At 42.7% G+C, this 24,133-nt stretch overlaps 1 protein-coding gene across 10 annotated transcripts in view; it reads right to left on the bottom strand.

Annotated features, from left to right (window-relative positions):
- KIF16B (kinesin family member 16B) overlaps window positions 1-24,133 on the bottom strand; it is a 288,439-nt gene that overhangs the window by 78,789 nt on the left and 185,517 nt on the right. For 4 of the 10 annotated variants that reach the window (XR_006703358.1, XR_006703357.1, XM_045445357.1 and 1 more), the window contains exons 18-23: window positions 21,460-21,492; window positions 21,063-21,116; window positions 18,360-19,718; window positions 14,538-14,690; window positions 12,558-12,654; window positions 11,518-11,568 (exon numbers count right to left, since the gene is read on the bottom strand). Coding sequence is in view for 3 of the 10 variants with exons in the window: in XM_045445357.1 (XP_045301313.1) it covers window positions 11,518-11,568; window positions 12,558-12,654; window positions 14,538-14,690; window positions 18,360-19,718; window positions 21,063-21,116; window positions 21,460-21,492 (1,747 nt within the window). In the remaining 7 variants the exon portion in view is untranslated. Of the gene's footprint in view, window positions 1-8,277; window positions 10,146-11,517; window positions 11,569-12,557; window positions 12,655-14,537; window positions 14,691-18,359; window positions 19,719-21,062; window positions 21,117-21,459; window positions 21,493-24,133 lie in introns of all 10 variants that reach the window. The other 6 variants (XR_006703352.1, XR_006703354.1, XR_006703353.1 and 3 more) reach the window with 5 other exon arrangements.

The raw sequence follows: 24,133 nt of genomic DNA on the forward strand, positions 1-24,133 counted from the left end.
CCTGAGAATACAAAATAACTTCTACAAAGTCTCTGTAATTTCTAAGACCTTTAGTTTTTTCTCAACTGCATCAAATTTTCAACAAAGATTTTTGGTTTCTCCACTCCAGATGGATTACATTCTAAAGTTAGCCAACTTAGCTTTCTCCTTTTATAAGTCAACATTCAAAGTGGGATAAGACTGAAATTGATGGTCTGGTTACTACATAGCCATTTTAGGACTGGAAAGTTCTCTGTTTCTAACAATTTTATAATTGTGAAATAATCCCTAATGAAAGTTGCTTGGAGCTTGGGATTATACACCCTTTAAAGACAAAAACTCTTGCCTTTGATAATTTAACTGGGTACATGAAAGAAGTAGAGACCATTTATCTGGGAGGAACTGGATCCTGTAATGTTTATGTAGCTCATCTAAATTTAGGACGGCCCCTTATATACCAGCACCTGCACGTATACCACAGAATACAGTTCTGAGCCACTGCCCCAACCGCAGGATCAGACAGCAAAGTTCAGCTGCATCTGGTGCTGAGAAGACTGATATTTCTCTCTTCATTATTTAGCATGCTAGGGGCTAGAAATATTACCAGAGTCCTCGCTATCGCCCAGAGTCACAGTTTACTTCAATCTCAGATTTCAGAGTAACTCCATATTAACAAGTGTAGAGAAATGTACAACTACAGAAATGGGTAACTGAAAAATAACTGCTAAGGATCTGAAGATGTTTGAGCCTTTATCTACAGATAGATGAACAGAGAGACAAATCTAAAAAGTATGTGTTTCTATCAAATCACTGCTGCAATGTGATTTTTAGAAACTATTTTTTGAAGTCAATTTCATGAGAAATGTAGAATTCTCAGAATGCAGTGTGAAAGGTTCCTGACATTCCCCTAAACTATGTTTATGTTACAGAGGAAGGAAAACTAACACACATGTCTCAGAAATTTATTTTTTATTTGAAAGTAGCTATGTTTTGAATATCTTGAGTTTTATACTAGACAAGTAAATGTGTGCTGTATCATGTTATATCCTATTATTTAAGGGAGCTTTTAAATTTCTATGGAGCTATTTATTTTGGAATCAGTCATGGTTTTTCTACATGTGGCAAAGAAGATGCTTAGACATGGAAGGGAAATTGGTCATACATCACAGGAGGAGGTAAAGAAACATGAAAGGCTGGATACACATCTTACAGCAGATCTGGATAAATACGCAGGACATTTCAAGGAACTTTAAATGCCTTGTGGAGTGGGTTCGGTTTAGAAATGAAAGGTCAAGGAAAAGTACATAATTAGTAACTTGGATTATACTCCTATACATAAGAAACATCTTTTAAAATAAAATGCAAAGAAATACTCTTCTGGTAGCTTTTAATGAAATAATGTCTTGTGTCAACAAATATGCTATTTTTCTGTTGTTGGGGAAACACTATAGTCGGGTCCTCAGCCAAAAAAAGCAGGCAGATCACAGACTATATTTTGAATATTCAGATTAGAATCTTCTCTTCCCACTAAGGCTGTCTCCTTCAAAAGGGACAAATTAAGGAAATTAATAGGAAGTGGCATTAACATCCACTCAGATCAATGTCGACACTGCAGAGGGCACAGAATGGACCAATTCTACAGGGAGTCATCAACATTTCCCCTAAATACTCTAATTATGTACCAGATGGTTGAATTCAGTGTATGCTCTGACTAGGACAAGGTCAGACCTAAGGACTGCCGTCTGATCTCCTAGAGCCAAATATCCAAGGTTTTCTAAAATATAGGCAACCCGGGTTTCTATCAGCTTCAACAAAACTACCAATTCTCCTTTCTCTGTTCCCAGCATAGCACATATTTCTATTCCCTCCTTTTTTCCACCACACATGCCACATTGATAATTCTAATTAGAGCTATTTTGTATCAGGACTTCCTATGCCCAGGAGGTTTGAAAACAGAGGTCTGGGACAGAGGGAGGGCTAGGGGATCAGTTATATTTTCAAGTATTAGCCATGTTATCAGAAGCAGAGAATAAAGGTACCTTGTGTGAGCAAGTCCAAATTATGAATAAAGAGCCAAGACATGTTTATATTCATCTCTGGAAGGTGAAGCCTGCCTCTGTCATGAAGGGATCTTTTTTATTTTTCAAAACTTTTTTTTTTAACATTTATTCATTTTTGAGAATGAGAGAGACAGAGCATAAGTGGAGGAGGGGCAGAGAGAGTGGGAGACACAGAATCCAAAGCAGGCTCCAGGCTCTGAGCTGTCAGCACAGAGCCCGACGCAGGGCTCGAAGTCACAGACCACAAGATCATGACCTGAGCCAAAGTCAGATGCTCAACCGACTGAGCCACCCAGGAACCCCTGTCATGAAGGGATCTTGAGCTAATACCACATCATCTCTGAAGGCTAAGTACATAGAGCTGAACTGGAGTTTGCTAAGAGATGTAGCCACACGTGCCACAGGTATCTCCTGACCATGTTGGTCAAGGTGAGGACTTAACACCACCAGGGCATGAAGAAACAGTGCTAACCTTATCTTAAAGTGAGTTAAAAAAAAACTTGCATGAGGAAACAGAAATAAAGGTTTTCAAATAAAGGAGTATTTCTTCAATTTTGATATATATCTTTAGGGATAAACTACCCAGAAAATGACAAGCTATTGGACATAAATATTTGTGGAATATCTTATTTACTCTTAGTGGATTTAGGGAAAATCCAAAAGGATGGCTAACATTTCCTGATCCAGGATCTTTACCAGAATAGATGATTTCATCCATAGAGATCTGAGTTGATCAACGTTATTTCAAAATTTGGAAACACTGGGTATCTGATGAATGTTTTAACTTGAAATCATTAAGAACGTTACCATCTTTCTCTAGAGCATCAAAGACTAGTCCCTTTAATGGTCATTTTCTCGGGATAACTCATCATTAAATGGATGAAATTTTAAAAAGACTAAAGAATGGATCCAGTATAAGTGAGAACAGGACAACAATTGCTAAGTGGTTCTTATACCAAACACAAACATTGGCAATTTGGGATGTTCAGGAGGGAAAATCAACTTTTCTCCTTTCCTATTCTACAGTGTCCATGATTAGCCACAAAAGGATCGCGCATCTTCACTCACTAATTCTTGCTGAGCCCTAGTTTTGGTTCAATCTTTGCTCAGTTCTAAGGCCCAAGAGAAATTAAAGTTGGGAGGGAGGGGAAGATTCTTTCAGGTATCTGTAGAGCATATTGTTTGAACTTCAGGTAAAGCAGCGACATTGAGCATAAAAGGTTATCTATACCATATTTGCATTATGACTTTACCTACGCTTCTCTTCTATAGGAGATAAAAATGCAGAGAGCAAAAAGGAGACATAAGGTTCATACAATGGAACAAGGGAATTGCAAAGAAATCTGCACGGGAATTTCTGGGGGAAAAATAACTCATAAAAAGAGAAATAATCTTCAATGTCTAGAAATTCCAATGAAAGAATTTACAAGTCAGAAAAGAATCAACTTCATAGTTCTTCCAAATATTTATCCCTAGTATAGTCATCCCCATGAGAAAAATAAATCAATAAAAAAATTTACCCAGACAATGTGACCAGGAACTGACTTTGGCATTGTGGAAAGAATAGATGTTCTGGACAAAGAAGGTCTGGGTTTGATTCCAATTCTCAGTCAAGTGATCCTTTCTGAGTTAAATTCCCAAATATGAAGTGCAGATTGATGATAATTCCTCCATCCCAGGAGGATCACTGTGGGACTCAAAAGGAGCCATACATGGGAAAGAAGTTGGTACACTGTCAACCACAATGTAAGGGGGATTTGGATTGTTATCACTGGAATCCACGGCCACCTTTAGCACCAAAGATTTTAACCAGGTGTTAAATGGCAGGAGGACTGATTTACAACAGACTCTCTTTCCTTCTTACTAACTGAATCATTCAGTTCCATTCCTTATAAAGGAGGTCTTAAAAAATTACAACGGTGCAACCCTAGCAAGAGATTGGATGGTGGTGGTTTGGAAACAATGTTGGATAAGAAACAACAAAGGAACTGAAGGATGTTGGAGGTAAAAAAGGAAAATCAGAGAAGGTGAGAGAGATAATGGTCTTCTCTGAAGGGTCAGTCAGATTATAACACAGACTGTGGAACAGATTTGTTCTATTCTGTTACACAAGAATGCGAATGATGGATGGGCCCTACAGATGTAGATTACAATAAAGATGATGATGGAAAGAATGGCCTAACAATGAGAACAGTTCCATTGAATAAACTGCTGTGAGGTAGAGAGTGAGCAGTCCTGGAGGTGTCAAGAAAGGACTAAATTGGAAAGCCAGTTGAACTAAGTGACTTTAATGGTCCTATGACATATGTTCTTCCCAGTACCTGAATACTTCCATAAGGGAGAAGTCCTACAAGCTTTATCTGAATTTTATTTTAAATAGAGCCTTAGGACCCTGACATAATATATCCATGCAGACTGAACTATTGGTCCCAATTTTTCTTTTCCCTGCAGCAGCATATATCCAGTCTTGCCATGGCTTCTTGGTGGATCGAGTGTTCCTTGCCGCTGGACTTTGGACTTGGTTGCATGACTTGTGTTGGCCAGCGGGACACTGGTAGACATGATGCATCAGCATCTTCTGTGCTTCTGTCATCATTATTATGGCCACTGACCCTTCAGCACAGACCTCAAAATGAGACATCAGGAGTAGACCAACACTATCTAAACTTCAGATGATCCGTAGCCTACAAGTAGAGCCACCTCAACCTACTTACAACCATCAGTAAGAAATAAAAGCTTTTTATTTTTTTATGGGTTGTTTGTTACCCAGCAAGAGCTGACTGATATAATACCTATCACAAAAGATATCTTAAATAATGAATCAGAATTGTCTAACATGCAAATTAAGACAATTAACAAAATAACCTCACTAGACACTGGCCTAGCCAGTAAGACTGCTTGACCTTCAGAGAAGCATTAATAAAAGTGCTCTAATCTATTTATCATTCAAAACTTGAAATCATGTAGGAAAAAGAATGTAAATAAAAATTACCATAATTATTACTTGGGAAGTATAAGTATTCCCTCCAAGGGATGCACTTACATTTTTTAAGTAATGAGAAAGGGAAGACAAACTGTTTTGAAATGTTCTTCAACAAAGGCTGAATAAATTCACCCTGCCAACCACAATTCTGTAAAACAGGCAGCTGTGAACAAAATGGATTTTAATCAAATTCAGATGAAATCAGTATTTCGAAGTACTCAAAGAGGTATTGTCTAGAATGCATTAACAAGTTCCACAATGTAAATGTTTAGGCCTATGCTACAACAATGAAAATGCCACAGAACAAAGTATGTATGAACCTTTTTTTTTTTTTCCTTGATGCAAGAACTCATTACAACTGAGACGATCCCCCATTAGGCTGAGTATGGAGATGCTCACACTTGCTCCCTATAGTAGCATCACAGGTCCAGAACTCCTAAAGAATGAGCCAGTGGAGACAGAGGGAGGCCTGCAGGATTAAAGCCACAGTGGACAAGGACAACCTAAGGTATGACAACCTTACTACTTACTTCATGGATAGTAAATCAAATTCTCATATCAGGGAACATACTTGATCTCAAGATAAAAAGTATGCTTAGGTAAGAGAAGAGACATGTAAAATTTGAATTGCCGGAGGCCTCTTCTATTATGTGGTGAGACCTGAATGTAATCCTCATTGTGGCCTACCTGGGTCATAAAGCAGACGGAAGATGTTATAATGAATAATAGGACATTTATGCAATGCTTGTATTTGCTGCATGCTCCATCTACGAACAATATTAAAGACCATAATTTATAACATAGAATTATGTTTTTTTTAAATCTATGAAGACAAGTCTGTCTAATATTTTTCATTCTTTGTTAAAGTTCTTATGCTGCTTATGTACTGTTTCCCTCCCAACTATACTGTCCCTCTGCTAACATCTTAAAGTTCATTCCCTCTGTTCTTCATGATCATTAGTTCTGTTCTTCTTATTAAGGATACTTAAGAAAATAATCAATGGGGCAATTTTTAAGAAAGTATTTTCTGAAAAAAGCAAAAAAAGGGGGAAGTTATGTGAAAATTATTGATAAGATATTAGAAGGCTACCATGGTTCATTTAAGAAATTCCTTCCACAGTAGATCTTCCGGCCAAAAACATGACAAGCTAACTAATTTTAATGATATCCTCATCAGAGACTCAAAACCCTTCATGTATAAGGCAACAGGGTGTGTATGTGTGCATGGGGGGAAGGGTGGAAGTGACAAAAACAAGCTCCACCTATAAACATCTGAACCCTATTGCCTCAAAAAGTCAAAAAGCCTCTACATGGTTATTGCAGATAAGACAGCAGCCACCGGTGTGTAGATCCTAACACACTCGCCAGTTTCCTGCCCTTTCCTGTTTACTGCCCCACACCTGGGGAGAGGAAAATCAATGATGAAGCACAGAACACATTAAGTAGCTTGTTAGTTCTGAGGGGGAAAGAAGGAAGGTCTGTACTTTGTGGCCAAAGGGAGCCGGTGAGTTTCTGGGTTAAGCTTTGACACTGCCCCTATCAGTGATCGGGAGTAGAAACGAAGAGAGGGCTATGGCATTTATATTGTACATCATCCAAAGGTCTGGCTAGAACAAAAGAATGACCCCTCCATGCCAAGGCTAATATAAATGGCTTCATGTAATCGCTGATTTGCTCAAGTGACTGCAACATTCAATGAGTAGCTACCATGAGTTCATCATGATCCCGGCTAGAAGTGGAAGAGAGAGGAAGGAGCAGTGAAGAATCCACCTCCTTCCTTCTAAGACTCTGGAATTTAGTAGGACATATACATCCAAGAAACAGGAGAACACTGGCTGTGAAACCTAGGACCCGTTGAAATAGCTAATAAATATAAGACACGCAACGCAATTCCTCATAGGAATGTTGAACAGAGATGGATAAAAAAGAAAGGGTCACTCGGAGGAGAGAGAGCTTCTGAAGAGCCCAGTTTCAAGCCTCTCACAGAGGAGGAGGGCAGCTGAGTACCGGATCATACTTTGTGAAGAGAGTCATACCTGAGGCTGCCATGGGCATGACTCATCTCAGAAGGCAGGCCAGCGGACCAGCTCGGGCCAGCCGAACACGCTGGTCAGAGGCTGTGAGTGATGATGTGTTAGGTGGGAGGCAGAGAGGGAGGGCGGCCAGAGGAAAGAGCCGAATGCCTTCTGAGGTGACCCTGCAGCTGATAAGATTGCTTACAGAAGGCGTTAGAAAAAGTCAGACTTGAAGATGAAGAGTCTTTCCAGGACAGAAATATAAAAGCTCGGAGAAAGTCCTGGCATGTGGGGGGGCACGTGGCATAGGGGGAAGGGTAGTCAAAACTAAACCAACAAGTAAGGAGTTGAAAGCACATAGGTTGGAAAGCAATAGTCAAAAAGTCTGAAAGGAGGAAGGAAAAGGCAATTAACTGAGGAAGAAGACACCGCAGGGCATGTGGTGCTGTCTCCATTCCATGTATTATAGTGAGAGGAGGGTATTTTAAATCCCTGGGTCCTTCCAGGAAGCTTGATGCATTACTAATGTGCTCTGCTACAGAGCTGTCCTAATCATGGCTAAAACGGAGGATGTCAGTGAAGGTCACTGCCAACCGGGCACTTTTTCAAGCAGCACAAATTAGCCTGCCGGAATCCAGCAGACACAGACAGATTCCAAGCCACCCTACTAGAAGTCGACATGAAGCCAAAAACAATCAGAAATGCTTTAATCACCTAACAAATAATGAGGCAGACCCAAATTTACAAGGCTGAGGTTCAAGAAAAGGAAGCAGGGTGGTGATAAAGATATTTTATCAGTGCTCTGCTACCCCCGCCTTTTTTTTTAATTGTAGATACTTAACATATTTACATTTTCAATTTTAGAGGTCTGCATTTTTCTAGTGTCAAATCGGTTAGCTACACAGAGCCTTTCCGGGTCCTTGACTATTCTCATAATGTTCATTTTATTACAAATCTCAAAAAATATGCCAAGTATTTTTATAAGTTTCTTCCTGAGAGCCTTGTCAAGTGTGCGATGAGCCACAGAGCCTCATCCTGAGAGCTGAGGGTCAGTTTCCAGACCTCGGGTGCCACGTTCTGACTGCCCTCAGGACACGGCATGCCAGGGAACAAATGGACGTTCTGGGCTCCTTCAAAGTGCTCAGCTGGGCTATTTGTTGAATCTGATGGGAGTCTGAGTTTTTCTGGGAAGACAAGTTGGACGGTTGACAAGGTTTCCTTCTCTGGAACAACGACATACCTGAATTCGCTTAAAGCACGACATCTGGTCACATCAAACTGTGCTCGTGGAGAAGGTGTGTTTAGAGACTGAGTGTGGGGATAGAAAACTCGATCTTCCCTCAAAAGGGCAATGTGGGTGTTCAGAAGGACTAACGACTGGAGGTTGTCTTGGCCCGGGTCACCCTCGACTCTGACTGTTGTGTAGAGCAGTAACTGTACCTCTGCCAGAGAGGGGATGTTGACTTCCATATTTCCATGAAGAAAGTAAATCATGTCAACCAAGGTATCCTGGAATCTGGATGATAACCGAACACCGTCTGCCAAAACTAAATCAGGGATTTCTGCTTTCCAGTCAAGAGAAAGCTGAACCAGATCTTGTTGGAACAAAGGGTGATTAGTGTGGACAGCAGCATCAGACTCGGGCATCAGGACACACAGGAGGTCACCGCAAATCTGCTGACAGAGGGTTTTGCTGTAACTAAATACGGTGAGCAGGAGACTCTCTGCAGAGCCCAAGAGTCTGATGGTCTGCCCACCAAAGCCGACTTGGATTTCCTCTAGTCCAGAGAGAGGCAGAGCATGAAAAATGCCCATTGAGGCTGAAGGGTTATCTGACAGAACCAAAGCATATAGCATGGAATGAAGCAGAAGCAAACATGCTGGCTGAGGGTCAGGTTCTGTGCAGTTAGCAACAGCAAGCCAGTAAACACCTTTGACTTCCTTTATGTCGCCTGAGAGTTCTGGTACGGAACAAGCCACGTGCTCAAGAAAGTCTTTTAGAGGCTGCTCCTGAAGTTTCAGCATCTGGGCTGGGAATCGCACAAGAGTCTGCTTAAATGCGGGTCTCCTTCCAGAATCTTCAGATTCTAGGTGCAGCACTGAGCTTGTGGAGGAGTCTGGGGATCCTGCAGCAGCAGAGGCAGCAGTGAGGCCTGGTGCTCTGAAAAGCATGGTGCCCTCTGCTGGCCTGGCGGCTCCTGCCTCTTCAGGATCGCTGCTGCCAGCCTGAGCTTCTCTGGGGAAAGAATAAGGCTCTGATGACGCCTGCTGTGACTTCAGGGACGTGTCCAGGGGAAAGTGTTTCAGAAATGGTAATCTTCTGATAAATGTCGTCACATGGGAGGTGAGCCCCCTGGGGTCACACAGGTTCCCTATATGCCCGGCTTGGCGGATCACCTCTGTGCCAGCCTGTAGCAGGTGACTGCTGGTATCTTTATAAAGGTCTGCCAGCCTGTGGTAAAAACAGCCCAACCCGCTGTTTCCTTCTGTCCTGATATTTATCAGGGACTGTGGAGAGTTAGCTTTTTTAGCATCTAACTCTCTCTCGACTTGCTGCTCACCACAAAACTTCCCGGCGGGTGCATGCTGAGGAACGCTGTGGGAGGCACCCTCCTCACCAGAAACCGTTTCAGAGAGGACCAAGCAGAGTAACTTGCTTTGCCTGGTCTGCTTGCTTCCATTATGTAGAGGCACTTCTTGGGACAAATCTTGCAGCAAAGTCCAGCTGGACTCGATTCCCAAGTTGTGTTTATCTTTATGAGTCATCACATCACTGAGATGTTCTGACCGATGCTGATGTTTTGTGTCACTGGTGTTGCTTTCGTGAAGAAATGTGATTTCAGGTAGACTGAAACGTTTTGGTTGGAAACAGCCTGCACACTCAGGATGACCGTATCCACGATCACTGTTCTGCCACACCTTGTGTATGGAGGACCGATGTCTTCGCTGGTGGGCTCTCTCGCACGATGCTGAGGAGGGAGCAGGAGACGCCGAGATGCCCTGTGTCGTGGGAGGACCCGGATGGTTGTTCCGATCCACCTCCCTCCCCTCTTCTCTGCCGGAAGGGCCAGTGACATCTCTGGGCAGCAGCGGGGCAAGATACCTTTTCTGTTCAAGATGTCAAAAACAGTTGAAATGGGGGTTGGCAGCACCTTCTGCAAATCTTTTTGCACATGAAGATTCCTGCAGTCATTGGTTTCATTGTGTAGATTAATGCAGAGGTTAAATCGAAAGCCTAAGCTACTCATATTGATTGATACATGATTTAAGAATGGATGAACTGATTCACACACAGGACCTCAATTTCCATATTATTTATCTTACAAATTGCCAAGTGTTTGAAAGAAATATGTTGTGCAGGATTGATCCACAGTATCCACTTCTTGGTCTAATATTTCAATTGCTCCAAAATAAATCCTAAGATCTTTGACTCAATTTGCAAAAGGTCAGACTTAGTTGTGAAAATAAGTCCATGACTGTATGTCCAAAATGTAAAAGTAATCAGGGCACACTTAATGAAAATCAGATGACAGGGCCAAAAGGAAATTGACAAGTATTTCAACCTCAGTCATATTTCTCTTGCCTCTTGGTTCACTTCATGGGAATCTTTAATTATACCTGCCCTGGTTAGACTGCCGTTACCAGAGCTACGAACCAGCACTGTGAAAGGCTTCCCCGCTACAGGCCAGGCACAGTGGACACAAAGAAATAACAGGCAACGTCCTACACTTCACAAGGTTATTTGCTAGAGAGAAGGATGTCTAGAGGAAGACAATGTCATTACTGGACCACCGGGGTGGAGGCGTGGCAGTGGCCAAAGTCAGCTAAGCCTCCTGTGGGACACCCAGCCCTTCACCTCTTGTTCTCTGTTCTGTAATATATGGGCGCCATCTGTAAGACTTCTACCACCTAGTTTTGTTTTGTTTGTTTTTGTTTTGTTTTGTTTTTTAATTTAGGAATGTACGGCAAGGACAGGTCCCTCAGTGGAAGAAAATACTACAAGTAAAACCTTACAAATCGTATGCCCAAATAAACCTTGGTTTGACAATCCACCAGAGAAATAAGCTAATCAACCGAGAGTATGTCCTTTGTACTACTGCCAACTCACAGTCCATAAAATGAGCAGGGTTTTTAAAACATTGAGAAGTGTTCAGTTTCATTTCCAAACCCCATATCTGATTCTGATTATATAATTCTGCCTTTTAAATGCAGACCAGGGGAAAGGATACTGTTACAAATGAAAAACTGGGCAAGGAGCCTCCATCACAGTTACATGCCATTCAAATAAAGTCCAAGCAGTTTTCAACCTGCAGGATTCCGTTTAATTTTAAGTCCATATAATAGCTTGCCTTCCCTATTAGCCATTAATCTCACTGGGACTTCAAAATTCTAATTACGCAACCAAACATTAAGAAAATTTAATCACACGAGCATGCTATAATTTAAGGCGACCTTATCAATCTGAAAAATCATTACCTACCTCATATTTTAGCTTACGTTGAATGGTGCCATTGTGGAGTTTCTCATTATCCTGATAAGAAAATAAAAAGCGCTCTATATTAAATTATAGCTTGTTCATAGAGGGAAAAGAAACTGATTTGATTAGAAATATTTATGGGAACAAAATTCTAAAGAAACATACTTACTCAACAATGACATCCCTTCTATAGAATTTATATTCCCAAGGTAAGTATGACTCTATCGCTCCATCTGCCTGTAAGGGAACTGAAGCATCTATTCCTAATCTTAAAATTCTAAGAATAATATGAACATATTAAATAAAATTCAATAAATTAAATAAATGAAATAAAACTTCCTTAGGACCCTTACTAACTTGAGGAATAGGAATGAAATGTTTCTATTTTGATAAAAATCAACATCGCAAATACGTATCTTCTCAAAAGCAAAGTTATATATCTACTCAGGATAATTTATCAAGCAAAATTAAATACTTAAGGAAATTGGTTGTATTTTTTGGAGAAAACGGAAAAATGTTACATGTAGAATCTTTATAAGTCAAAGTAAATAAAGCATTTTAGTAGACTCTATATTCAGTTAAGAATTCCCCCAGAAGTACAAAATTCTTAAATAAACAAAGTTTCTCTTGAACCAGTACTATTTATAACATGTTAAGCTCCACCCAAGCTATATTTAATTTTTAGAGAACATTCTGCATCTCCGTTTTCTCACCGAGAAACAATAATAAGGGGGACCATCACCACTACCTCCACCAACTTAGGGAGAGGTCACCTTGAAAACTAATGATGGGGTGCACGGGTGGCTCAGTCGGTTAAGCATCCGACTTTGGCTTGGGTCATGATCTCATGAGTTCGAGCCCAGCGTCGGGCTCGGTGCTGATACCTCAGAGCCTAGAGCCTGCTTCAGATTCTCTGTCTCCCTCTCTCTCTGCCCCTCCCCAACTCACGCTCTGTCTCTGTCTCTCAAATACAAACAAACATTAAAAAAAAAAAACTTAAAAAAATAAAACAAATGACTGATGGCTTGGCTCCCTCAGCTCACCCTCGCCACATCTGCAGATGCACTGCTATCCTCGCCAATCACGCGATGCAAATCCTGAAGTCGTCGTTGGACTTCTTCTTCAATGTAAGCACTGATCCTGCAAACGACAGAGATGGGGGAGGTGGCACTTAAAGATTTCTAACCACAGAGGGCATCTGAGATCCTCAGTTTACTACGCCCTTCAAAAAGAGGTGCTCTCTCATTCTAAACATCAAACATAACAACTCGGGACCTTGACCATTTTTCTACTTTCTAAGAAATGCAGTGCCATGTGTTCATGATCTGGGTTTTCTCCAAACAAGAGAGAAGCGGACTAATAACAGAATCTTGAGAATACAAGGGAGACGACATGATCCCATCCACATCTCTCCTGGCTCTCCTTGGTGGAACCCCTGCTCCAGGAGAATCACAGACGCTGGCTTCAGAAGGCTCCACGGCCTCAGACCAGACTCTGAAAACCCACACTTCATTCACCAAGCCTCAGTTTCTTCACATGGAAAATTGTGAGTGTTATTTCTCATATCATAAAGTCATTTAAGAGGATTAAAGGGGCGGGGGAGAGTGGGCACAATCTCTATGAATCTTCACTATTCCAAGGGAACAATGGCTTGAATTGTTTCTGCTCCATCGTGTGTCTCCACAGGCACCTGGCTGTGAGAAACCACATTTTAAAGGCCCCTCTACCTTTCAAACTGCCTGGCATGTGGCCAAGACAGTGGAAGCAAGAAACAGTTGATGATTGAAGCAGTTGTCAACTAAATATATGGCACCCTAGAGAATGGAGGTGAACGTGTATGAAGTACAACCATCCACCCAGAGAAACCAGGAAGACCGAAGAATTTTAGTTCCAGCTAAAATCTTTCTAGTGGCTCAGACTGCCCACATGGAAGGCTTGCTTAGCTCCAGACTCTCCCTCCCCCATACAGACACCGATTAGATGGATTATTTAAAATTAACTCTTTTGCATGTTTATTTCTTAGCACACTAAAAAATAATCTGGTTTCATCTTTCTAAGCACATGTGCACTCCTAGAAACATCTCGGTACTATGAACCATGCCTTGATGATTTCCTGAAATGTTAGGCAAAGAGATTAATATTTTAAGTAAAAGAGCACAGAAGAATGGATAATAAAATGCAGTAGTTACCTTTCAATACTGAAAGAAAAATCATGTGCAGCTGACCCAGAGCCAAGGGCACTTACAAATGAATTACTTCTCTGGACCTTTTACTTAGAGTTTAAACTAGCCCCACTGAAGACGCAGACCTAGATTTAAGGGGCCACAGAGGCTCATACCATTCTTCATACATTTTGATATCCAAATACATGTCACCTACTGCCCAGGGCTCATGACTGCCCAATTTGAAATGTCCCCAAGACACAGCTGGAGTTGACGAAAATAATCCACTTTCTTATAGGCAAAGAATGATTAAGTCAACTTATCTGAAAGCTCTAAGTCACAGAGCAATTTACAATACCACTCAAGTTGAAAACCATTTTACTATAGTAACATCAGGTATATATGCTATTCATGACCATTCCAAATATACTGGCACAGTTTTTGTAACAGACTTCATCTATTTGTAATTAATGACTTCATAAATTAACTGTCAGCACGAGGTCCTTCTTCTTGGTATGGTTCAATTAACTCTACTTCTTTGTTCCTCTCAGCCTGGCCTTGGTTCACTCCTTTCTAGATGATGTGGTTTCCCTGGACCTTCCAATTCTACCTTCTCACACAACACTACTCTAAAATGCCTTGGATTTGGATGGCCAGTCCTCAGATCTTTGGTTCCCTTCAAATGACACCTCTCCCCCCCCGGCAATAAATTTATGGAGACAAAGTATACATATCTCAGAGACACCTATCACTAGTCACCTCTGATAGATCCCTTCACATGCACACTGGACAATACAAGGTACAGTGAGTCATTAAACCACATGGCAAATGTAAGTTTGGCATCAGTTTAATGTCCAGTACCTGGCATCCATCAGAGGGACCAGGTGAGATTTTTCAGCACTGGATGGCAAGCTGGAAGAAGGAGGCTTCCCCTCCACGGTCCCACGATGCCCCTTTTGAACACCATCAACCTCACAGATCTTCTGCTTCAACTGCTGGATTTCATGCTCTAATCTACAGAGATGGGAGTTACATGAATTCATTCACGAACAGTATTTCCGGAGCATCTTCACTGGGTGAGACATTGTTCTTGAAACCATGGGGGATCTAGACACTTTTTGCAAAGAGCTTTACCTTCTAGTAGTAAAGGTGCCACATATGCATCAGATAAGGTATAAGGGGATAACGAGCCATGAGAAGGATTCAGAACAATGCTGCAGGTGTTCAAAAGTTGGAGAGAGTTTAATTATCAAGGGCAAAGATATTCCCACGGTGCTGAGCCAATCCTCTGAGGTAGATGTACAGGATTCTGAACCCCCTACCCCTGCCTCAACAAAACAGTTGGTCTTTGACCACATATGGGGATCCCCCTACATACCTCTGTTTGACAAAAGAGATCTATGCTTTAAAGAATTTTTAACCACCACCAACCCAAGGAGGATCTGCATGGTCAAGGCAGTTCTAAGTTGAATCTTCAGAGGCCCGTAGGAATTTGGGCATTTGGAGATGAGGGTTAAGGGCTCTCCAGGTACAAAAAGCAATATGAACAAAGGCCTAAGTCACAAAAACTAGAAATCCACTTTGGCTAAGGCAGAGGGTGTGGGAAAGGGGAACAGGAGAGAGACCTAGGAAGGCAAGGTGAGTATCTTGAGAAATTAAACCACTGTAGAACCAAACACTTATTTCCAATGATAAATGATACATCCAATATGAGGTCAAGTGTGTGTAAGCTCATTCTCCTGCTGAATCGGGTATGCTTGGATCCAGGGCCAGGAGGCTAGAGGGCCAAGCTTGCCAGTAAATTTGGCCCAGGAAACATAGGCGCTACAGCTCCCTCACTGTGTGAACTAAGGCGAGTTAATGAAATCTGGGCCTCAATTTTTTCATACACCAATCTGAAGAGTCAACTAGTCTAAATTCCTTCAGTCCCAAACTTCAAGGATTCTAGCTTCAGATGCTGGCACAGCATTATCCTACCAGCTCTCTGGTGTTACCAACAGCAATTTGATGGACCTACATGAAAGCCAAGTTCTCAACTCGCAGGGATGTGATTACAAGGTCACCAGGGTCAGCACTCACGGGTTCCATGGAGGCAATGCCCAGCCTAACTCAGCCATTCATCTGTCTGCTGATGAGCAAGTACTTACTAAGCATCAACTTCCACAGCATGTAGTCTTTTCAAAGGAGGAAGAAAAATGCTTAAACATTGACATCAGGGGCCAAGAACAAGGGAACAACATTAATACAAAGTCTTAGAGATGGTAAGGAAAACAAGCCAGATATAAGTAAGTAACTGCCAACATTTATAGTTAAGATGACATGTACCAGAGTTGGTCAAAGACATCTTTCAGGAGTGGGGCGGTGGAAAAGATACCACAGAGCAAAGGGGTTGTTGGCATTGGGTTCCTGAAGCCCCAACAGGATTTCTATGGGTGGCAAGGGAAGCAGGGCGTCCCAGGAAAGGATTGTAGCACATATGAAGACAAGAGGATGAAGCGGCTCAGAGTGGGCTGGTGAGTAGACCTGCCACTTTCTAACTGCATGACACTTGTCCCCAATGACTATATAACCACTGGGTGGAAAAGATGACAGAGAATGGATTAAATCTTGCTCATAAGGAAGCCAACAAGGAAAGCCAAGTTCAGTGCACTGTTGTCTAAGCTAGTTCTACTTGAATTTAAAATTTCACACTTGTGGGATTTCACAAGCGGCTGACTCAGGCCGCACGGCAGGCCCTGGCTTAGCCGTGAGAACCCAGAGAGATAATAACACACAAAACCAACACCCACAGAAAGCTGCAGTAGCATCACAGCCAGAGCAAAGAGCTCAGAATTTGTTGGCCTGAATTAGGTCTTAGCTAAGTCTACTCCATCAAAACACATGAAGCCAAAAGCATCCTTTGTGTGGCTTCTGGAGGAACGCTGACATCAGGAAATCACTTCCCTGGAAATCACAATACTGTATCCGCTATAATAGAGTATTAATACTAATGGCCAGGGAGTGAAGCTGGTTGACAAAAGCCAGGGACATCAAGCTAAAAGCCCACGTGGCATTCTCACTGCACACTGCAGGATATAAATTGAGAGCGTGCCCTCCACTGCTTTAAATTTCCTGGGGCTGGAGCTTTGTCCGGCAATTTCATTTACATAACATACCTGCAATCATTTTCTTAAAACTCCAACCTATTTCTCCGAAGTAATAGCATTATGGTTTTTGATTGTTATTTCTTGCTGTTTTGCCAGAGGGAATTACCAGAGAGCAAAGGTAAATAGAACCCACAGTATAAGCAGATCATTTGAAAGGGAGGTTGTCCCAACCAGTTCAGGCAAGATGATGGAGAGAGGCTCCAGCCTCAGGTCTTGCTTTGTCGTTAGTATGGATCCTTGGCGTCTGCCAATATCAAGCTGGGCTCCTACAAGCCAGCCGACTGGGCTTCGGTTGCAGCCCCTCTGGAGGCGCTGTGGGTGCCTGGAATGCTGGAGAGGGGGCAGCGGTCCAGGCCCTCCAACCTGGGCTTCAGGTAAGATCTCAACCGACCAAGGGGTCTGGAGCTAAAGAAAATGCACAGGCCCCTGGTCTCCTCCGCCCTCTTGTAAGAGGACTCACTGAGGCCCAAAGATCAAAGAGCCTGCCGAGGCCAGCCAGGCAGGAACGGGGTGGGCCAGGGTATGAAAGCTGGGCAGGACAACAAAGCGGGTGATGTCTGCACACCAGGCAGACTACCGACTTTCTGGGAGTCTTGGCATCACGTCTGCTGGGCTACCAGAAAAAAGTGTTCTTGACTTCATGCACTGATTCCTTCTGAGAACCTACCGTGTGGGAAGCGTGGTGACAGGGAATGGGTGGGAGAAGATAAATACTCTTTGTTTACCATGAAAATAGTGCCAGTTCCTAGTTTTATTTTTCATAACACCAAAAGTAACATGAGTAAATCATCACCACACGTGCTTGAATATACTGCTCGCTGTGTTCATGAATCACCTGGAGAATTTTGTTTGTTTAGCAGTTTCCTTTTCAATACCGAATCCTGGGGCCTCCTTCAAATACTGTGAATCAGGAAGGGAAGGAAAAGGGCTATTTTTCAGTTTCCCAACAGGGGTGGAAATCAGCACCTGCTCTGTGTGGTCTGTGACCGAAGGGATGATGCTGTATTGTAACTAGTGCTGGTCACAGAGAAGATGTTAGGCCCAGGGTGAGGGTGACGCGGGGAATAGGGGAGGGTAGGAAAAATTCTGAGGAGGGATGGTCGGGGGAGGGAGGGCGAGAAGGGGAGGACAGAAGGAAGAAAGGAGGGAGGAAGGGAAGGGAAAGAGAAAAGGGAGGGGAGGGGACAGATACAGAGGAGGGGGCAGGCTGGAAGCAGTCGTATTTATCAAATATGACAATACTCGTATTCCATAGGTCAGTGGAGTCATAGACAAGGGCTCTGGTTTTGTTTGAGTGTTTTTTTCAATGGCAGGCCAATGATTCTCAGATGAGGATCCTAAGGAGCAAGAAAATGTGGGGGGGGGGGTGCTTTTCTCAGCTTTGGTTGGACCACAAGCGTTGGCTGGTGTATCAGTGAACACACAGGCGAACAGAATCACTTTTTTAGAAAGACAGCGAGACGCACACCTTGAGGGGGCGGAAAACACACCACCTTTGGCACCTACGGTGTGCCGTGCTCTCCCTGTCCAGCCTCACCTCTCCCGGTCCTTCTCCAGGGCTTCCTGCTCAGCTTCCAGGCTGGCCCGGAGGCCGGACTGCTCGCTGCTGCTGCTGTTCAGCGTGGCCAGTCTCTGCCTCTGCTCCTCGATCTCCAGGCCCAGGGTGGAGCGCCTCTGCAGGGCCCAGTGCCTCCTCTCCAGCCTGGCCACGGCCCGCTCCAGCGCCTCGCGCTGCTGCTTCTCCCGCGACTCGAGGATCTCCTTTTCCTTCTTCCTCACTTTTTCTTCCTGACGGGCGATGTTGGCAGTGAACTCAAAGGTGGCTTGGAGCTTCTGCAGCTGGCTCGCGTTGGCCTGGTACTGAGCGAGCTGTTCCTCTTTTTCTTCCATTTCTTTTTCCACTTGATAAAGAGTGTTGTCTAAGCCAAGAGGACCTCTGTCAAGGATTTCAAACGCTCTCTGCTTTTCCTCCAGCAGGGTTGGCAAATGATGCTGCAGGAGGTACTGGAGCTGGCGTTCCTTATACTGCAGCCTGTATTCCGCGGGCTTTATCTTCTGGAGGATTTGAGCTGCCTGGGTGACGTGTGTGACACCCTCAGCATCTTTCTCCAGCACTCTGAAGTCATCTTCGTTTGCAGACTTTAAACGCTCCACGAGTTCTTGTTCCTCTTCGACTTCTTTCCTCAGGAGGTCCTTCTGCTGAACCAGGTCCTTCTCCAAGTTGGCCAGCTTGACCAGCTGCCTTCTCTTGAACTCCAGGAAACGCAGCTGAGCCCGTTCTGACTCCTCGCCGTCGTCCTCCCCTTCGGCCCGGGCCTCCTTCACCTGCAGGAGGGCCTCCCGGATGCCCTCCAGGTCCCTCCTCTCCTCCTCCACCCGCTGCACCTCCCCTCGCTGGAGGAGCCGGCTCATCTCCCGCTTCTGGCGCAGCTGCTCCTCCAGGTGCACCACGAGCACGACCTGCTCCTTCTCCTGCTCCTCCAGCCTCTTCTTCTCCAACTCGAGCTTGGCGTATTGCTCGTCCTTCTCCTTCTTGAGGCGGTCCAGCTCTCGAAATATCTGGATCTTCTCGGCCTTCTCGTTGTTGTTGAGCTCCTGGAGCCGCTGGAGCTCTTCTTTGACTCGGAGACAGCTCTCCTCCTCCTGCTTCTTCTTCTGCAGCTCGATTTCCTGCTGCTCCCGCAGCCTTTCCTCTTCGAACTTTTCCTTCTCGGCAAGCAAATCCTTCAGCTTGCTCTCGATGTGGAAGCTGCGGCGTTTGAGGCTCTCCTCCTGCTTGCGGATCTGCAGCTGGACAATCTCCGTCTCCTTGCGCTGAGTCTCCACCTCCTGCTGCATCCGCTCCAGTTCTGCCTTATCTGACTTCTGCTTTTCTTCCATTTCTTCTATGAGTTTCCTGAAATGCCAAACGTTGACCCATCATCGTCTGCTCGCTACATACGAATGGTGCTCGAACTTTTTGAAATGTTCTGAACATGGACACGTGCCACAAAGTCAGGCCCTTCACTAAAATAAAAAATGGGGGGAACTGCTTTCCTTTTCATTTCCGGCAGCACACTGCCTAGCTTTTTCACTCTGTAACTGTCCAACATATCATTTGCCTAATCTCCTGAAGTCGCCTCTGATATCATTTCTTTGTAGAGTCTATAAGCATAATGTGTTATGCATGATATAATTTTAAAAGCCCCCTGAGCTCAAAGAGAAAGAACCGTGCCCAATTTAAATTTAAATGTGAATAATGTTATTCAGCCCAATGGCTAAAACTCAATAGAAATTCAGTTACAAAATGACATTAAATAAAAATGCTTATGCTGTCCTCAACTCATTGGGGTCAAATATCAAAGTCAAGATAATCGACAGTTCATTGTTGCAGCTCAAATAACCACATGCTATTTAGCATTTAATCACTAGTTTAGGACAAATGGTAATCACCAAATGGCCCCAAATATTAGTTTATTAACACATAACACTGAGAATAACAGGAGTCTCCATAGAAAACTGAGATGCATGATTTCAGGGGTTACATGTCATGCTTGGTCTATAGCATTCTAAACTCCAGGTTCCAGAAAATAAATATCCAATTTACAGATTTTCTCTGGCCTTTAGTTTCTACTCTAATATATAACCTTACTCTGTTTCTTGGCTCGTTAAACAGGATGAGGGTGGGGAGAAGGAGAAAATACTTAGTTTTATCAGATAATTATATTCAGAACATATAAAAAAAAACCTCTCCCAATCAGCTAAAAAAAATCACTCACACACACACACACACACACGAGAAAAGTGGGCCAAGAATTTAAAGAAGCAAATTATAGAAGGGAAATATAAATGGCCAAATAACATAAGCAAAGATGTTTAAAAGGGGAGGAGATATAAGGAAGGGGAACTGTCATTCTTTTGGCTTTTTAACACCTCAGGCGATAATCACTAAGGGGGATATGCTTTTAGATTAAACATAAGTATACATTTGGCATATTAAATGTAACGAGTGTATGAAATTTGCCTACTGACTCTATTCCCACTTTCTCCCAAGTATTTGAAGATGTATTGTTTTCAAAACATTCAAACATGAGGTAAAACTAACCAGCTAGAGAAATGACCTACAGTCATTAAACACGTAAATACTTGACACAGAGCCAGAGCAAGGTAGTGAAACAGACCCGAAGAAATCCGTCTGGAGCAGTAATGCAAGAATCCACAGACTACAGTAGTGTTAAAACCCGTACCCCACATGGCTTACCTTTTACTTTCTAATTTTTCAAGTTCTTCGCGCTGTTGCCGCTCAAATTCAAGTCTAATAAAAATCAAATGAAAATGAGTCACTTTTCAGAAACAGCTTTTCTCATTCTCTGTATCTAGTTGCATATTAGAAAGAGCATCCATTTTTTAAGCATTATTTTTAATTACAATGGATTAGCAATTTAAAATGTTTTCTTTGCTCTGTGACTATGATTAGAAATTAGACATTCTTCTGGGTGCTGGCATTCAGGCTTGAAAAGAACATATTTGACCTGAAGGAAAACAAACAAAGCACGAATGTATTGAAAAAGCAGGGTTAAAGGAAACTTCTAAATGATAAGCATGTCTACTCCATGCAGCTTAATCACTGATGAGTATATAAAATAGAGAATCTCTACCTTAGACAGATGGGTCCTTTTATAGGGAAAAGACTGCCAGAGAGGTGAGAGACAAAGAGAGAGAGCACAGACATCAATTAAGAAAAGAATTAACTGGGGGAAACATCAGGAAAAAAGCAGTAAGGTACTTAACAGCCAATAGCCATGCACACATTGAAGTCTCTTTTTATAAATATAGTACTTCCAAAAAATTGCTTGAAGCAAAGACTCCAGGGAGTTAGATGTGTTATGTTTGCAAGGTTCCCATCATAATGACAGCACTAATAATAACTGAGTACCAATAATAATTCTGACAGTAGTCAAATTCATATTTTTACTACTTTGTAGATGGTTATAGCGCAGGGAAGTCCACCAAGATCTTCCTATGACTAGTAGTTCTAGGATACAGAAATTACTGGGGGCTACGTAGATTGTAGACAGATTTACCACAGCACTACCAGAATAAAGGGGGCTAGTCACTGGGAATTTTAAAACAATTTGCTAATCTATTGATAACAAAAGTTGATTCTCCTCAAATACAAGTCTTAATGACTACAAGATCTCACAGTGTGAAATCTTATGAAACAGTGTGAACTGTAGTTCTTAAACTTCTACATTTTCCTGCTGTGGTAAATGGCAGTTAGAGCTAAAAAGTTCAACTCTGGAAAAATTCATCACAAACTTTCCCATATGACATGCAAATCCAGACTGGCAAAAGTAACCTTTACAATGAGCTAACCAACATTCCAAATAGATGTGTTACCTATTCATTTGAGCGAACATTGAGAGTAAGATGCCTGGTGTCTTTTATAAGCAGAACTAAGTGCTGTGCTAGGTCGTTTACCCACGTTAGCTTACTTTGTCTTCCCAGCAAACCCTAAAGTTAGCAAAGTCTCTCCATCTTACAGATAAGGAACCCAGAGCTCAGGTATGTGAAACAACTTGTCCAAGGTCATAATGGTGAGATGTGAAAGAGCCAGGATTTGAACCCATGACAGCCTACTCCCAAAACAGCCTCCCTCAATTCATGAGCAATGCTCCAATTTGTGATAGACAATAAAAGATTTAAACCTTCCCTGAAACTTGTCATTTAGGGTTATACATATCCTCCCATCAAATGAAAATAATCTGTAGACTGTAGGCATTGCCATCCATGAGAAATCAATCACATAAACATATACGAAGGGTATTTGCAAGTCCCCAAGCTCAGCACATATGCCATTATACTAAGTAGGGGTAAGGTTTCATTAAAGTTAATACGTGATTGTTCTCTGTTATACAACAATAAACAGAACCTTGCAAATGTTTCCTAGTGGGTATTTTTTAGACTTCAGTACAGTTTAGCCTTCCTAGAAATATTTACATGGTCAAAAAGAATCATTAGATTAAACACTTTCAAAACCAGAGAAGTCCCCTAATGGAACTGCCTTTAATCTCTAGTTTTACTTTCTATGAACAGCCCAGTGTAACCAACAGTAGACACTGCTCTGACAATGTCACAGGCATGTGGTCCGAAACCAAATGCTCCCCTGAGAGTTGGGAGACCTGGGTTTGAATGAAATCCTCTCACCTGAGGACTGTGTACCAGGGGCAGGTGCTGGGCTAGGCTCTTAGCTGGCAATACCCTTCCTCTGTTCTCCCAACCCTGCCAGGGTGACATGCTTCTCATCCCCATTTTACAGAACAAAAAACTGAGGCTTAGAAAAGTTAAGTAGTAGAGGGAGAACGTGAATCCAAGTTTGATACACTAAAACCTGGGCTACTGACCACTGCAATTGTTGCTACTGAGCTGTGTCATCTCAGGAGGTCATAAAATGTGAGTTTTAATATCTTCATCTCTAACATGATGCTCTGAGCACCTACTTTTTTTTTTTTTTTTTTTTTTTTTTTGTATTTTATTGAGCATGGTGCCAGGCACAGGGTGGGGGCACATGAGACATAACAGCCTGTATCAGTGATGTAGTCCCTGCCTCCACAAGACTCCCAGTCTGTGACAGTCAAATAAACACAAGTGAGCACCCAACGGGTTGCAAGCCAGGAAGGACACAGTGTTACAACATACAAGAGCAGGGTACTGATCCCAGAATTTGGTAGTACCTAGAATCAAGGCAAGCTTCCTGAGGAAACTTATACCTAAGCTGTGCCATTCTTGCTCATTCATGATATAGAAATTCAAGAGAAGCTCAATAAAACCACATCTTGGCTTGCTGTGGGGGAAGCGGCAAGACCCAAAGCCTAATAGGACAACAAGAAGGCAGATGGTGAAGGGCCTTGGAAAGTAAATATTAAGGACTCTGAACTTGATCCTAAAGATGGTGGCAGAAAAGTCCCATGTGATAAGAAAGAAAGAGTTGGGGCACTGGGGCGGCTTAGTCAGTTAAGCATCAGACTTCAGCTCAGGTCATGACCTTGTGGTTCATGAGTTAGAGCCCCACACTGGGCTCTGTGCTGAGAGCTCAGAGCCAGGAGCCTGCTTCAGATTCTGTGTGTCTCCCTCTCTCTCTGCCCCTCTTCTACTCATTCTCTCTCTCTCTCTCTCTCTCTCTCTCTCTCTCTCTCTCTCTCTCAAAAATAAACATTAAAGAAAGGAAGAGTCAAAGATGCCCCTCAGGTTTCTGACCAGATTACATAGGAGGTGGGAAAGCAAGAGCTAAAAGGTCTGCAGGTGTGAACACAAATTCTAGGGACTGTGAGA

Source organism: Leopardus geoffroyi, chromosome A3, assembly GCF_018350155.1.
Source record: "Leopardus geoffroyi isolate Oge1 chromosome A3, O.geoffroyi_Oge1_pat1.0, whole genome shotgun sequence".
Lineage (NCBI taxonomy): Eukaryota > Metazoa > Chordata > Mammalia > Carnivora > Felidae > Leopardus > Leopardus geoffroyi.